General features: G+C 33.0%; 1 protein-coding gene across 35 annotated transcripts in view; it reads right to left on the bottom strand.

Annotated features, from left to right (window-relative positions):
• The window catches only part of LOC133335537 (calcium-activated potassium channel slowpoke), a 147,528-nt gene that overhangs the window by 115,747 nt on the left and 13,487 nt on the right, over positions 1 to 18,294 (bottom strand). For 34 of the 35 annotated variants that reach the window (XM_061543844.1, XM_061543818.1, XM_061543815.1 and 31 more), the window contains exon 1: positions 876 to 965. The exons of the other annotated variant lie outside the window; for it this stretch is intronic. In XM_061543844.1, the coding sequence (XP_061399828.1) occupies positions 876 to 911 (36 nt within the window). In that variant the 5' untranslated portion in view covers positions 912 to 965. Of the gene's footprint in view, positions 1 to 875; positions 966 to 18,294 lie in introns of those variants that run through there. 35 annotated transcript variants of the gene reach the window in all.

Here is an 18,294-nt window from a genome sequence, read left to right as displayed (position 1 = left end):
GCAACTAATGGTTACTTAAATAAAAGAATAACCTCGAAAGTAGTCATTAAGAAAGATTTAGAAGTTGCTAGAATAAGAAATATCTAGAATTAGTACAGAATGTATATAAGGAGATGTATCTAGATAGAGTTTGACATTTTGAAATAAGTGCCCAGTCTGTAAAGTATCGTCGCCCAGTTTGTAAGAAGTACGTCAACCGTGTATAAATAATAAAGTCTGCCAACAGCAGTAATTTTAAATTTCTAACAGCAAATTTTATTCCGCAGTTGAGATGTACCATTCAGATTATTTTCTTTTTTTTATAATTTATTTCATTATCTATTTTCTACAATCAACATTTATATCTTTCCATATCAATAAGAAATTCCAATTGTTATTTGCCTGGTTTTTTTCTGCATCACTACATTCCAGCCGTCTATTTGCATCAGAATAGAAAATAAATAAATTTCAATTTATTTTCAGAGAGAAATTGAAATTTATGATCCTATTTCTCCCACTTTAATTAATATTAAAAACAACAGCAATAATTATTATTGTTGTTATTATAACGAATTATTAATAGACCCATAAATGATCTTGAACCAATAAACAGTTATAGATATTCAACGAAGTGCATAAGCTGTTGGGTTCCGTAGGCTACCCGCCATCTGCCAGCCAACAAAAATTCTCTAGATGACAAATTCATTTTACATCACCATCAGCAGCATCATCGCCACCATATCTCGCTATTGCGTTGGCGCGTTTTGTGCAGCCATAGATGATTCGTTTACACATTGTAAATATGGGAAATGGGGTTTTGTTCTGGGGGAGCATGGGGAAGCACATGGCCATAAGGACAAATACTACACAACAAATACTTAATGCCAAAGACTTACATCAAATGCTTGGTCAAGGTCTGTCAAGTTCGCCATGTCTCGAAACTAAACAAAAAAAAAATAACTGAAGAAAACGATAACGTTTGAAGTGGCGAACGGAACGGAACAGAATCAATAATTTGTTGATGCTGTTGTAGCTGTTCCTGCTGCAACGTCGTCGACGGCTGCTGCTATTTCACGATTCTTGTTGTTGTTAATATTGCCGTAGATTTGTGGTTGTTTTTGTTTTGCATACATATTTAAAATTTTTTGTTTATTATTCGTTTTGTTGTCGATGAAGGCGTTGGCGTTGTTTTTGTTGTTGTTATTATTGCATTTGGGTTCAATAAGCTTATCGAACCACCAATCAAAATGATCAAAATTTTTGTTATTGCAATATTTATTTTTTACATCATTTCAAATGATGTCATTGTAATCATTTTGAATTAGTATTTTTTGAATTGTTTTTATTTGTTTTTTAGTTGTTTGTTATTTGTTAATAAACACTAAAAATATATAAATTTTGATTATGCATTGCAACTGATATGTTGGGTTTTTTGAATTTTTTTTTTATTTGTGTGATACTTGGTGGCGTATGATAATTGTGAGTAGGTGAATTCACACTGATAGATTGAAATAAATAATTTTTATTAAATTTTCAGAATTTAAATGCCCAGTATTGGACATTTCGACATTCGGCTTAGAACTTATCACAAAAGGCCCCATAAAACATGTTCTTGATCAGCTTAAATACTAAATTAAAACAGTTGCCTTCGTAATCCTTTTAATATAACAATATTGTTTTCGACTCCTACTTCAGCAAACTTGTCGACTTCGCAATACTGCAACAAACATCAACGCAGAAAAAAACAGTGAGCGGAGCAGTATAGTCGGACGGTGCCGACCATATGATACCTCACACAACTACCACTGTAATCTAACTTTCTGCGGATTTTTATTCCGAACCTGGGTAATATTTCGTGATAGTTACACACTCTTGCCCGATTAGACGTCCTTACACTGACATATTTTCCGAATATTTCTAATATTCACTATAGTCCTTCTAATTACATGTCCAGATTCCATTCACCATGGGTTGTGCTTTGATGTTCGATTAGAAAAAACACAAAAAATTAAGTTTTTGGTCCACTTCATCCCAAAATTATTATCTGATTAACCTGGAACCTTACCTGGAACCTTATGGAAAATTTCACATCGATCAGCGCTATATTTTTGCCTGGTAATGGGTTACTAAAATATATCTGAATACGGAAGCACCTGTTAATATTTAAGTGTAACTCCCATATCCGAGCACATACGACAATAAAATTGGTATATATTTAAAGGTCAACCACTCCTCTTGGATATAGTATCAACTTCTCGGGTCTATGTGCTTCAGGGGCAAATATATACGCCATAGAATACAAATTTTCTAATTTTTCACACAAAAGTCGGGGTCCATTTGACCCGCTAAATATTGACCAATCTTTATCAAAAAAGGAATGCTTATTCTTTGACCCGATCCCTTTCTCCAAGTAAAATTTCGCGATATTTGGACCATAATTGCGGCCTCTGGAGCGACCAGAAATCAGACAAAAATAAAGTTGTTGGTCCATTTCATCCCCTAAATATTAACCGATCTTTACCAAAAACAATGGGGGTCTTCATTGGCCAGAACCCATCCTACATGCAAATTTTAGTGAAGATTGGTCCATAACTGTGGCCTGTATCGTGTTTACAAATTATAATGGACAGACGGACACACATGTCTAAATCGAATTAGCTAGTCGACGATCGGTATACTTGAAGGTGGGTCTAGAACCAATATTTCGCGGCGTTACAAACTTTAGGGGCTGCACAAAGCTATAATACCCTGACAATATAGTTGTTTAGGGTATAAATATATACCGACTTTGCCAAAATTCCGGCAAAAGTACAGCCACACATCGCACCACTTTGGAAAGGGCACATTTTAGTTTACTGTTTGAGCTAGGTTAAGGGAGGGACTATAATGGACCTAAATTTGAATTTTAGGGGGGGTTTAAATTCACTGGTCCGTATTACCCGCATTACATTAGTACGAAGTTTTTATACTATGTTGTTAGGATGTGGCCTAAGAGTAACGCCGCGAAATATTGGTCCAAGAGCCACCTGAGTCGATGTAAACATGTGTGCCCGTCCATACATCCATTACAATTTCTAAACAAAGTCACGAAATCATCATGAAAGTTCGATCCGGTCCAAAGAAGGTTCCTATTGCTTTTAGTAATGATCTGTTCACATTTAGGGGATTAAATGGACCAACAATATTATTATTGTATGTTCTATAGTCAACATTTTGAAACGAACATCACGAAATTTTACTCGAAGAAGGGAATAAGTAAATAAATTTTAAAATTTATGGAGTAAAGGTTCACTCTGAGAAAACATGATTCACAAAAGATGTCAGGCTAAGAAAGGTGAGCTGTTTGCTCTAATCGTTCAAGAGGGTGGGAATACAGATTTGCAAAAAAAATAGTTTTCTGTGGTAGTTGTGTAGGGTACCATTTGGTGGTCTGTAGTAATCATGCTTACTTTCTAGCTAATTGAGATTGGTCGACATGGGTCCACTTCTAGTATAGCCTCCACATAATCATTTTTTCATTTTCCTACAAAAAATAGTTAGTATTCGCTCAATTTAGAACATAGCTCGACTGAAAAAGGCATTAACTCTACGGTAACACAATAAACCGTAGAAATAAAATACGATTGTTTAGTTTATTCTGGATATCTGAAATTAAACATAGGCCAATTTTGTTGCTTCTACTCTTTGCAACAATTCGATTTTGCACCTTTGTCACATACATAATTTTGTCTCTAGTAGTTCATTTCGTATACTTTTTATGCTATTGTAAATCACATACATTTCATGTAAATCACTGTTGTATGACTAAAATTTTATTAAAAATTATGATTCACTTTGAAATATGTTTTTAAATTTTACGATGTCACTTAACACTTTTTCAAAATTAATCCAAATATTTGATTTCATGAACATGACCACCCCTTTCGATCACAATCTGTTTGTATATTTGTACAAATAATTCAAATGTGAATGATTTATACGAAATGCTTCATTTCATTCATTTTTTTCTCTAGACGAAAAACTAAAGTTTATTTATTTATTTAGTATTTTGTTTAATTATTCGCGTCTCGACAGATTTGTATATTTTCACATACTGCGCTTGTGTTTATTTGTTTATTTTCTTTTTTCAATCAAATCAATATTTTCCGCACTAAAAATTAAGAGTATGGACGAGTGCATTGGGAAATGGATGAAGAAAAATTTAACTAAGGAACCCAAATATTAGGCCCTGGCAAGCCATGGAAGGCTTATATGGACATCTACCCTGGGAATAATGCAAATATTGAAAATTAAAAAATTCTTCGGAGACCCCATACAGAGATTTCTTATATGTACTTGAAAAAAAAATGGACAAATGGCCTATTAATTCTTGAATCAGATTTGTCTTATATAAGCATAATGTGGTCAAGGCAAACCCACCTGTTGATCCTTGCTATGCCAAAAAGGTGAAAAAATAAATTTCGAGGAATCGGAACCCGATATTCAGATAATAAATCATATTGCATATAAAATATATATATATTATCTGAATATCCGGTTCAAAAATATCAAAATCCTGTTCTTTTTTTCTAGAAATGTATTTATTTATCATGATTATATAAATAATATATATTTATATAAATAAATACATTTCAAAGAAAAAATGACCGATTTTCTAAATTTTTGAACCAAATATTCAGATAACAAAGCCGATAATAGTCCGCATCAATAAATTTAGCTCGTTTGTTTACTAGCTTTCTAATGATATACATATAAGGTATTGAAACCGCAGAGACCAATATAAATGACCCGCTCCCTATTTGAAGGTTTTAGCCGCATATTCCCACCGAAGTGATTATAATTTACATTTTCGGATTTTTAAAGAGTGAACATTTTTTTTTTGGGGAAAATGCTCGATATGGTTCAATGTTTTGACATACCCATCCACATAAAGGTTTGGATTTATTTATAGTATGTTAATGATCAAAGGTGCGATTTCCAACCGAATGCCAAAGAATACCTAATGGGGGTGGGTTTCGGTCTGGCTATGAACATAACTTTATAAACACAAACCAAATATTTTCAAATTTGCGAAGAAATTAATAAAAAAAGTATTTGTGAAGTCACTAAGGCAAAAAACGGAAGATTTAATTTTACTTTGACAACCCTTTATTTTTTTCTTTTTTTCTAATAATAGAGCTGTGTGGCATTAAACATTAGGAACACCTAACTGATCCAAATGCTATCTACCCCCACCTCGATTGCAATAAAGGTCAATTAAAAAGTGATATCACAGATTTTTTTATAACAGAAACACACACATCTTGTCAAAATATATAATTGTGTAGGCATTTTAATCGTTAATGATGTGTCGTTTTGCGTTTATTTTTGTATAAAAATAGCTACAAACAAACCAAATAAAAAAATCTGTTTCGTTTGTACGACAACAAAACTCGCACACATCGACTCACTTACGAAAAAAGGGCAAATACGAAATAACAGAGAGCAACAAATAATTGGCGGCCAACGAACGGAGTAAAGAGTCCAAGAAGTAGTTGGAATCAAAACAGCAGCAACAACAAGGAAAATTGAGTGAAAAAGATTTTTCACAACAACAACATCGTAAATGGAAAACAAAACTCTTCACTGAGCCAAAGAAAATAACATAGCAGAATGCGTTAAGGCAACGACGGCTGGCCAGACGACGACAATATAACAGTGACGTCGCTAGTTGTGTGTTTTTGTTGTTGTTTGTTTTTTCTCGTTTTGGGGCTTAACAGAAAGTGACAAGTGCAGAGCAGGTTGACACACTCACTCACAAATTATTTACGCCATGTACCACCACCACACACCGAACAACACACAATGTCACACACTGGGAGACAGACGTAAGCACTCACACCAGCACAAATGGTCGCGAGGCAACAATTTTCATTTCTATTTTCTTTTGATTTCTTTCGTGATTTTCTTTTGGGACTTTTTTTCACTGCTGCTTTAGCAAAATGATATTTCTTCGTTGATCTTCAATACTAGAATTTTTTCACAACTTTTTCATTAATTTTCACACGAGTTTAGCACTTCTTTCGTTTCGAATTATTTCCGATTTTTTTTGGAAAATTAATTTTTTTTTAATTAAAAAACCATTTAAATGTAAAACATTTTATTTAAATCGAATCCGTCGTTCGTTATATTATTCAACACAAGACACACAACAAATTTCGTTTCGTATATCTAGGAACCACCAACTCGACCCGACGATTGCTCTGGCTAAACTGACAAGAATTTTCAGTTGCTTTTCGACATAAAATTTTCCCTTTTGTTGTCGTTGCTGTTGCTGTTTCTTTCACTGTTCGTACATTAGCATGGCTGCGTCTGCGATAGACGTAGCCGTTGCTCGTCGAAACGCTACGAAAACTTTACACGATTGTGTGCTCTTTCTGGCTTGGCCAATTTGTCTCTCCTTAATGTATGCAAAAAAGAAAAATTCAACACACAAATAATTCGTTTTTCCTTTCCCCGTTTGAAGACTCCCAAATGACCATACCGGGCCCTATTAAGGAGGTGGTCGTTAGAATATACCACCACCATTATTATTATCCTCATGAAATGACAAACTCAAATTAAAAATGTTGAAAATGACAAGAGAAAAAATAATAAAAAAGACAATAACTAAACTTATATTAATAATCACTTAAACACGTAAGACTTGGTCGGAATAAAAATTAGAAAAGAATTGAAAAGAAAAAAAGGTCAGCACAGGACACAATGCGCGCGCCTTTTTGTGGTATGGCTTCCATGTAGCTGCTTAATAAAATAAATTGTACAAAATAAAATATAGAGGATCGCCGAGAATATTAGAAAAAACGTTCGTTGGAACTGTGTACACTCTCCACCATGAGGTGGGCATTTAAAATACCTAAAATGGGTCAGAGCCTTATATGTTATGGAAAATTCCTGTTAGGTGGTTATTTATTCACAGAGAAAACGATACACCATATTACAAACACTTGTTGAAAATTTTAACTAACACCTTTAACATATGGAAAAAAGTTGGGACTTTTATAAGAGGGCAATACCAAAACATCGACCTATGTTAACAATTTCCTAGGAAGAAGTTTTTCATCGACAAAAAACCCAGAATGTCGAATTACAGACACTTTAGAAGAAAAATGCGCTCAGGAAATACCAAAAATTTGGTGTGAATATTTATATGAGGAATTTTTAAAAATGTGTGCTTATAGCTTCTGCAAAGACGTCATTTATCCACCAAATACCCGGAATTTTGTGCGAAGAAGATTTTCACCAATCGAGAACCTGATTACCAATTTCAACTTATTTTGAATGGAAAATACGCCATGAACCATGTACGCTTTATATGAGAGCTATGGGAAAACATTGACCTAACTGACATTTTTCTGCGCTAAAGTCTTTTTTCCGGAAAGCTAAATTGCAGCAACCTTTAAGTATGTTTTTCACCTCCTATAAGGCACAACAAATGCATTGTGGGGGCCTTATATCGTAGCTATGTCAAAACATGGACCTATATTGGAAACTTTCTACAAATCACTTTTTAACCCTTCCAGAACTCAACATGCCAAATTATAGCCAGTTTGATTGGTAATGTTCCTTGGACCGTTAAAATACGTAACAAGTGTGAGGGAGCTCTATATGGTAGATAACATGGATCTTAATTGACAATGGGGGCTACATTGATTTTGGACCCATGGATTCATATTGATTTTTCTCTACAAATACGCTTTTCTCCTTCCTAGAACCCTGAAAGTCAATTTCTCTTTCGGTTGGAAGTGTGGCGAACCTGGAATGTCAAATTAGAACCTCCTCTGTAGAAAAATGTAAACCTTCATGGTATCGAAAATAAGCTAAAACTGTATTTAACCCTCTAAGAACCTGGAATGTAAATTTAAAGTCACTTCAATGGGGAAAATGCGGCTTTTAAAACCTGGAAAAAATAAAAAAGGGGCGGTACCTTATTAAGGGGGATATGTCAAAATATGAATCAATATTGATTATTTTGGTAGGAAGTTCAGAATCCAAAATATCAAATTAAAGCCAATTACACTGAAAAAAATCCTAAAAATACCGAATAAAGGGGGTTGGAAATTCAAAATATCAAATAGGATTCGATTTGGTTGAAACGTGTCCAAAATATCGGAAGAGGTATCGTTATATGGGATCTACCCTAAAATGTGGTTTAACATGGTTCAATTATAAAAGGTAACAGCAAATCCCAGCTGATTTGATTCCAACGTAATACTAGTGTCATTATGAATGTGACAAATTATGTTTCTAAAAATCACCCAACAGGAAAATTGGGAACGCATACAATTTGAAATTGTTCTTTATTAATGTGCTCCCGTATTCAATTTACTCAATCTGCCTGCTGGGAAAGTTTGAGGAAGCAAGTCTTTCTTGAAGAAATAACTCGCTATTCCCAGAATTTTCATATGTGTTACACATATATATGGCAATGGCTCAATTAAAGGAAAGATGTGGAAGCGACAGAAATATAAATTTGATAGATTTTAATTCATATTTTCTAATTTTTATTTTGAGGATTCGAAAATATTTCATTTTCAAAATACAAATAATTTGATGATAATTTGTTTGTTTGTTTAAATTTTTCTGTCAAATGAGTTGACACTAGTAGAACTTACAACAACAAATTTCTATGTGGTTGTTGTATCGTTTTCAGTACAACAACACTTGCTGTTGCCTTTTATTATTATACCATGGTGGTTATATAATGTTTGATTGGAATATGTTCTTCCAAATGCGAATGGGAATGGGAAAAATGTGACCAAAATTTCGAAGAAACCGAATGTTGTGTGGTACCGCAGAGCCCTATCTAAAATATTGGGAGATGTATAATGAGTTCAATAGACAGGACATGGCTAAGTCGGCATGGCATTTTATTCTGATCAGGAATATGAGGTCTCCAGAGAACATTTCAAGGTGTCACAAACGAAATTACAAATTTAAATATTCCGATCTTTCAGTGTTTTTACAAAAATTTTTTGTCATGGCTAAAAATCTAAAATTTTGTACTTAAAATCATATGAAGGCACAGATTATTCTTAAACACTGTTTTGTCTAGCAAAAACAAGACATCATTGTCAACGAAAAATGCAAAGGAAGAGAGTAATTCTAAATGTCGAATATATTTGACAAAAACACTGAAAGGGTTAATATACGCCACTTCTTATGGTGCAGGGTACAAACAACGGCAGAATACACGCGCCTTTTTCTGGCTTGGCTTCCATGTATTTGTCTAATAAAAAATTTTCAGTGAGGCTCAAGAGGATCCCCTAGAATTTTAGAAAAAAACTACCAATGCAAACATTTCAAAAATTCCCTTACACTTTGCCGTGGAACATTCATGCTAACACAAAATAAAACGTGCTAAAAATTCTACAGATAATAATAAAAAAACACCCGAAGAAGACAAAATGTCACAGTATCATGCGAACGTATGGAACCATGCGACAACCTACCTAAATAGCCAGCCAGGCCTTATGGTTAACTAAATAAATACGCGTTTTCTTTATTGCTGGTTTTCATGTTAGTGTGTACATAAGAATATGTCCTTTATTTGTGACCCCAATCCCGTACCACATTCCCCTTCAATTGTAAATACGTGTGTGTAAACATCTAATGACGATAGTTCAATTAACCCATTACGCTGTTTATTTATGTTGTTGTTGTAATATTTTTCTATTCGCAATTTTATATTCTGCTTTTGAACGTCATATTCTCCTTGACCTCTAAGCGAATTACCTATAATTTATGATTGTTTAGGAGCAGCAGTATTTTTAATAGGATTTTAATAAAAAATATAAAAATAAATATATGTAATTTATATATAATTTTTGCGGAATATTGGTCCTAGACCCAAATTTTAGTATATCGATCATTATATCTCGATTTCCTGGGTCGATCTAGACAAGTTTGTTTGTCCATTATAATATGTAAACACAATGCAGTAAAGATCGGTCAATATATTGCGTCACAAATGGACTTTTATGTGAAAAAAATGCAACATTTACAGACTATACCGGGACCCGAGAAGTTGCTGGTATATCCAAGAGGAGTGGTTGACCTTTAAATTGATACCCATTACATGGATGTACGCACATGAAGCGAGAGTTATACTTATCGAGGTCAATGTATTCGTATATTGTTAAGTATTACAATTAATACACTAGTGGGAGGAAATGTAGCGATGATCGCTAGGAAAATTTATATTTCGGGGGATGAAATAGACTGATTGTCTGATTTCTTGTAGCTCGATTATATACCGAACATTACAATATTCCCATTAAGAAGACGATCTGACCAACTTTTTTGATCGGCTGTCATGATAATGAAGGTTAATATTTATGTCACAGAGGATCTGTTAATATCAAATCGGTCAGTTGTTAGTTGTGTATGATACCCTACACAACTACCGGTCCGTTCGACTAGACTACTCCGGCGTAGTCAAGTGAATACGCAAGATGTTACTGACAGAATAATATATTAACAAGTGAAAAAGCATTAAATTCGACCGGGCCGAACTTTGGATACCCTCCATCATAGATATACTGACAGGTACTTGAAATGAAAATATAAGCAAAATACCAAAAAGTGGACTCATACCGACTTTCCTGACATGGTGGAAATGAGCCTCATCGAAATATTGGTTCTAGACCCATGTTTCTTTGGACCAAATTTGTTTCAGAAAATTTTGATTTCATCCAAACTTTGCTCATCTTATTATTTCTTCCAAACTTCGATGATGGGGAATATCGATCCACTACATTTGGTAACTCCCATAGGGGGGCGTTCTAGTTTTTTATCTCGATATCCACCGCAGGTGAAATGATTCATAATTTTTTGTGCTAATTTACAGCCAAATCGGTGGAAAAATACGATCAAACCCCCAAAATACTGAAAATTAAGAGGTACCGTTATATGGGGGCTACCAGAAAAAGTGGGAGTTATATGGGAGCTATGCCTAAACGTGGACCGATATATCCCATCTTCGAACTTCACCTGCTTGCAGACAAAAGACAAACCTATGCAAAATTTCAGCACCCTATCTCAATTCCTTCAGAAGATAGCGTGATTACAACAGACGGAGGGACGGGCAGACGGACGGACATGAATATTTAGATGCGTTACAAACGGAATAACAAAATTAATATACCCTCCATACTATGGAAAGTCCATGAAAACATATTCTTTGAAAAATCTACGTTTCTAATGTCTTTGTAAAAATATTAAAAATATAAATAAAAATCGAAGCTTTGTCCTTGAAAAACATTCATGAAAAAATTTACTCTTTAAAAGTCCGTAAAAATATTATTTAAAATTTCTAAGCTTCGAAAGTCATTGAAAAATATTATTTAAAAAATCTGCGCTTTGAAAGTCATATCATGAAAAGAATATGGTCCATCCGTGGTGGTATTATTGTCAAAATAAATATCCGATAATATCTCAAAAAGTTGTTTTTCTAATACCAGAAAACATCCGCAGTATGGGAAAACCTGTATTTACCCCCATAGCGGATAAATTTGGAAAATGCCCAACCACATTTTAACAAGTTTCAATTACACTAAACTTCTTCTTAACACTTATTATCCAAACAACTTTTTCTCAAAGGACCCTAAATGACACTAAACCACATTGGAAATGTTGTCATTAGGACATTTCTGGAGAAAAAGGCTTGACTAAATAATGATAAGAAACAAAAAAGAAAACAAATAAAAAAACCTAAAGGGACATATTAACAAATATTCTCTTGATAAATAGCATTCCTATGAGAATATAAATTTTAACTTACCAACGCACATGCATACATACACCCACAGTATAGAATGTGTCAAGGTCGATGTTCAAATAATACCCACACCTAAAATTTGGAACAAATAAACTGGACTCTTTCCGCTTCCCTACGTCTTGTTAACTAATTATGTCTTTATTTGGCAAACACGAATATAACGCATACCAACGCTCACACTCATACACATATATAAATACGTATGTATGTATATATTAGATATTAACAAAATGTGACTATAGATTATTGTTGTTATTTACCAAAACAAAAACACACCCTCAAAATATTTGATGAAATGTTTTCATTTGTCACTTTTGGCATTTCAAAGAAACTATGTATTAATTATTTGCTGTTGTTGTTTTTGTTATTCTGTCTTCTTCTTGTTTTTCTTGTTTAACCTTCAAAGTCTCCTTTAGTCATAATAACAACAATAAGACATATTTGTTTGTGTATTTCCTTTACTTGTGGGTTCCTTTTTTGTGGTCAGCCAATACATGTAAAACACGTATTGGTGTGTGTGTATTTGTAGTTCTTGTGGTGTTATCTTTAATTAAGGACTATTTGAATTTAATAGTTAATTACGTTTTTTTTTTTTTTTGCAAAATGCCCAGATAATTACAAAGGCGTAATTCCATTACATGACAAAATGTCATAATTTATTGGAGGAGTTTTGGAGATTTTCCGGATTTCATAACAAAAACCGGAAATAATTTAATTGTTATGAATATATTATTTAAACTAAAAAGGATAGGCAAAAAATATATCATGAGAGTTTTGCTTTACACGTAATCACACACCTTGTTAAGAAGGCGTTGACCGCAATTAAAATATGTTAATAATTATGACATTGTTCTAAAATTGGTGCCATCCTGGTGCCTATTGGGCGCCTAAATTTTCGAAAATTAGGTCAATTTGTAATACTATGTAGATTTTTATGTTTACAAGGATAACAATAATAGTATGTTTTCTAAATTATTACAATAAGCATTCAATCACGCCGTAGCGCTGATAACATCGCATACTTAGATTTTTTCCTCCTGTTACTCCTCAACAATATTTTATGTTTTCCCCATTACACCAAATAAATTAACTGTCATAGAAATTGAAATAATAAATATATTAAATTCTACCATAAATTTTTTAAATATAAATTTATGACATTCTTTATCAATTCCTAATCCATTATCCTTAGTTTTTTCCCCAACCCATTGTCTAGTCCTTTTTGGATGAGTATTTAACAAGCAGCCATCACAAATACTATAATTCAATATAAGGATTATTTGCTTGTGTATGTCTATGTGTGTGTGTTTGTTTGTCCGTTTTGCGTAAATGTCTGTCTATCTCTCTTTACACCGGAGAAATAGATGAGATAATTAGCTGCTGCTGCTGCTGCTGCAATAGAAAAAAAATCTGCTGCATAAATTTGCGATGTTGGCAGCAGTTACACCGATGATGGTTGCTTTGATCTTTGCTTTCACTTTCCTTTGTGTCTTTCTTGATTTATCAAATTGGCACATCTATCTTTTGTTACAAATATATATAACGAACGACAACACACACAAACAAACAACAAAAAACGTATCATTGTCTAGCAAAATTAACAAAAACTGAATAAATATGACCTTTAGAGAATTTTATTTCCAAAATAAATTAAAAATTTTTAGTTAAATTGTATAGAAAATCATTTATTTAATCATACCATAAATTAAGAAGAATGAACCGGTAAAATTCGAATAAATGCCGATTACTAATGAAATTATCTTCTTTTGGAAACAGATATATACCCTCAGCCTATGGTTTGCGGAAGCCTTCAGAACTACACATAGGTTTTATTATTCGCTTTATATAAGGTCTATGATTATTTCAAAGAGGTTTCGGATTAAATGTTGATGACCCTTTGTTGTACAAAGTTTGGTTTAAAGATAATATGTTGTGCAAAGTTTGGTTTAGATCGGACATTCCATTCGCCTAATATTGGATTGGTTAATATTGTTTTCTGACTTGATGTAGGCTTGATAAAGATAATAGGTTGTGCAAAGTTTGGTTCAAATCGGATAGTCCGTTCACATGATATTATGCAATTATTTGTTATCACAATTTTGAACATTTTGTGGGGGTGATATCAGAAGGAGTGGTCCGATATTTCGATCTTCGAACTTGAGCTAAGCTTGGAAGAAATATTACAATGTGCAAAAGTTGGCTTGAAGTCGGTTACTTCCTTCGATAGTTATCGTTTACAACAGCCGGCCATTGTAAATCGACTCCAAGTTGTCTGAAACGGATGTGGTCCAACCAAACATGGGATCTGAAACCAATATTTCGATGATGCACATTTTTGCCCATTAGTCTTATGCTGATGGTGAACTGAAGTGGAATTCCATAAGAAAATCATTTTAAATGATTAGACCTATTTCCATAACAGAGGCTACGGCAACAAGTTAAATTACGCATCTAAGTCCCAAAAACTCTTAGAGTTATTGTCGATAAACTTCTTCATCAACATGCAACTAGGTGGTGCGAAGATAAGATGGGTTCAACGGTTACGGTGAAAGAATTGTGTTATCGAAATGTGATTAATGATTTTTATGGCTGGGGTTGGAAGATATTGGTCTGGACAATGATTACTTTTAACAAGTCGAAGCAAAGAGCCTCACTTTTACTAAAAAAAAGTCCGGAAAGTTTTACCACTTGAAGAGATGCTAACAACAGACCGATTTCCTAATTTGAGGTAACTTGATATATAACAGCTGAACTTCGATTCAGGACCTGAAGATATAATTCGTGACGTTATCGATGACACTTTACGATTTGGTTTTACTAAATTTCGTAGAAGGTAAAAAGCTCGATAGACGTACCCGTGGTGGTCGTTTGACTGATATTGTTTTTCTTTAAAAATCCGTTCCGAACTAAAAAACCAGTGAACGGAGCAGTATTATCGAACGGGTCAGCCATATGATATCCTACACAACTACCACCGATCTCTAATTTTCTTCAGTTTTATATTCTGAGATTGGGCTACACTTTGCCATATTTTCACCCTTTTAATCTATTAGAGGTCAACAGCTCCACTTTCATATCCCGGCATATTTTCGGAATCATGTTATTCCGGAACACAAAAGTTTTGGTTAATCTGACCCTGAATAAATGGTTGGTCAGATCCTTTCCCCGTGTAAAATTTTTTAATGTTCGGCTTACAATAGCGCCTCTAGAAAAAACACACAGAAAAAACTTTTTGTCCATTCCATATCGTAAGTATCATCTGATCATCACCGACATTTGTTGGTGTCGTCATTGACCATAACCGAGACCTCGTGTGAGATTTCATAGCGATCCGCGCAACATATTCGCCTTCATATCCATATAATTGGTATCCATTTGGAGGTCAACCACTCCTCTAGGATATACTATAAACTTTTGTGGTATATATCCTTCAGGAGTGAATATATATTTTTTGTTATTTTATATTTTGTAATTTTTCACACAAACAGTCATTTTATCAAAACAGTCATTCCGTGATGTTCGGGTCATAATTGTGGCCGACCCCACCAATCTTTAATGACACCGCAGCCCTGATAACCACGCATACAGTCAATATATAATATATCCATGTTTTGAGGTATACCACATATAATATGGATGTGAATTGGCATTCCGGTTCCTGTTAATTTTTTTTTTAAGTTTTTGTTTAATAAATAAAGGTTTATGTTTTCATATAATCCAATATCCCTCCTCTTTATAGGTATTTTGTCCACGATTCTAGGCTCATTTTCCCTGGAATGTAGTTGAAATTCCGCAATCCAAATTTTTTTTCTGGGTATACAACTTCTTCGCAAACAATTTAATTATACCCGTCTCCACACTGCGGTACAGTGTACAATGTCTTTGTACATATGTTTGTAACAGGCCAAAGGAAACGAGATGGACACATGGTTCCTTTTGAGAATATGTATATAATCACTTTCTGAGTCGATTTTTCTTAGAGGATAATAAACCTTATGACAGAAAATTTACAATGCCTAGCCTCCCTCTTTAAAAGGTCACGATCTATTTAATGTATTTTAATTGAATTGATTTTTGTAAGTTTTAAGAAAAAAATAAATATACAATCACCCAACATTGTATATCCATAATTTTCATTTGAAACATTTTAACACGCAAAGATGAGAATTTCCATATGGACTATTTGAATACACTTCTAATGGCCAATTAAATTTTAATTATATAAACAATATTTTTGCATTATGAAATTCGCATTATAAACTGTAATATTTCAAAGTGTAGATAAATTAAATTAATACATTTTTAGATTTCGAAGAATACGGATCGATATCGTTGGCGTTTCTAAAAATGTAACCATAAATTACACACTAAACAAATAGTTACAACTGATCTGCAACTTTAGAATTAAATCAAAATGCATTTCTGTAGACCTAACATATAATAGGCGGATCATTAGAGCCATTAACAGTAGCAAATCGAAGTTCCTCATCACTGAAAAAAACAATGTATGAACTGTATTATCTCCTAAAAAAGTGTTTAGACTTAAATGTCAATTCCATAGTGTATATGTCAAATATGATCCACTGGATTTGTAAACTGTATTAACGTGACGTATACGCCATGAAATTAATGTTGAAATCGAGTGGATTTAGTAGTCTAAACGTGTTATAAGTGCTTTTTATAGTAAACCAGTTGACTGTTATAAGTAGACTCAATTTTTTAAATAGATGTTTAAGAATATAAATAATTTTAAAACCCATTCTAAATATATTTTCCTATTCTAAAAATAAATAACACCCCCACTCCTATCTATAAATGTTAACTACCGTTGTATATATATCTATAAATATTTTGATACATATAAAATTACTTTTTGAATTACTTCACTTCCGTTTTTTTAGCAACACAATAAAAACGCTAACTATTCTCTTCCACCCAAAAACACACTATTCCTTTAGCCCACCCATATCATTTGCATGATTTCTGTTTATCGAAAAATAACTGAAATAAGGAAAAGCTGTCACAATTGAATAGACGAGCGACCCCATCGCCCCCCACAAACTCACTCACGAAATATCCAAAAATAATTCACTATGGCAATCGAATCGATTGTTTAGTATTTTCATTACTTTCAGTTTTCAAATGTTGTTCATATTATTCCTTAAGTGTTATACACAATGTGTGTGTGTGTTTTTTGATTTGTTTCCTTTCTTTATTTTCGTGTGAACATTTTGTATTTATCAAACAGATGTTTCCAATCAAAACCACTTCATAATGAATGAGCTAATTAATCGAATTGGAATCTGGAAAGGGAAACACCGCAACGATCAAAATATTTATACACTCAACTACTGAAATTTTAAAAGGAAACGTTATTATTTATGAGTTTTGAAAATTGTTATTAAGATTTAATGGCAAAATTATGTTTTTATTAATAATTGATATATCCTTTTTCTAATGAAGAAATGTTGATGCTATTTTTTGTATTTCAGGAAAAATTCAAACTTTATAATAATAAACAAATGTTTGCAACTGTAAAATAGCCTTGATAATATTTCAACCTTAGGAAACATTAAGAAAAAAAATGTTTTGAACTTAACAGTACAGTCAAATGTCAAATATGATTCGAAACAAATTATGAGAACTAGTTTTTATTAATATAGGAACGGATTTCTAGTTATAATTTGGTAAAATACGAAGACTACTACATATATTTCTAACCCAGGCTGGCATAAGTAATCCTTTCCTGCTTCTGGAAAGTTTGACCTTTTAAGCATACCGTACTTTGAATTACGACAATGTGTTTTGTTGTTTAATGTGACTTAAAAATCAATATTGATTAAAAAAATTTAATTCTCTCATGGATTTTTTTTTAATTTTTTTCAACTTTTGGCTAGGAATAAGTAAATCAACTTTTGACTAGTCGCTTAATCTAATTTCTATGTAGAAAAGTCAAAGTCGACTTTTAATCTTTGAGGTAATTACAAGGCCGACTTTCGATTTTCTTTATATTTACATGGCTTTGGGATAGCCCAAATTGACTAAAAATTACACATTCCAAAACTTTATTTTATCCCTTAACAACAATTTATATCAAAAATCAAATTTTTAGTCGATTTTGCATCGATCGTTAGAAGTCAAAAATCGATTTTGAAAAGGTTTGACAAAATCGTAAGATGTAAAAGTCAACTAAAAATCGACTTTTTGAATAGAGGCAAACATCGAAAAGTTTAAATGTGGACTTTTGGGCTTGACTAAGTAACCCTATTTTCGACATGGATTATCAGGAAAGAGTGTATGATGGAGACGATTATTCAATGGCAAATTGCACCACATCCATCCCTGAGTGAATTGATAATACAAGAGTCATTATTGAGTATTTTCTATGGAGAAATTCTAAGAATGAAGAATACTATGAATGATCAAAAAAAGAGCTCTCCAGAACATAAAACTGATGGGTTAATCGCCGTACTTGGGACCCCAATCCGTTTCAGACA

Source organism: Musca vetustissima, unplaced genomic scaffold, assembly GCF_032173495.1.
Source record: "Musca vetustissima isolate MV318-11 ecotype Yass unplaced genomic scaffold, APGP_CSIRO_Mvet_v1 utg15158, whole genome shotgun sequence".
NCBI classification, from domain to species: domain Eukaryota; kingdom Metazoa; phylum Arthropoda; class Insecta; order Diptera; family Muscidae; genus Musca; species Musca vetustissima.
This window is presented reverse-complemented; position numbering and strand designations above follow the sequence as displayed.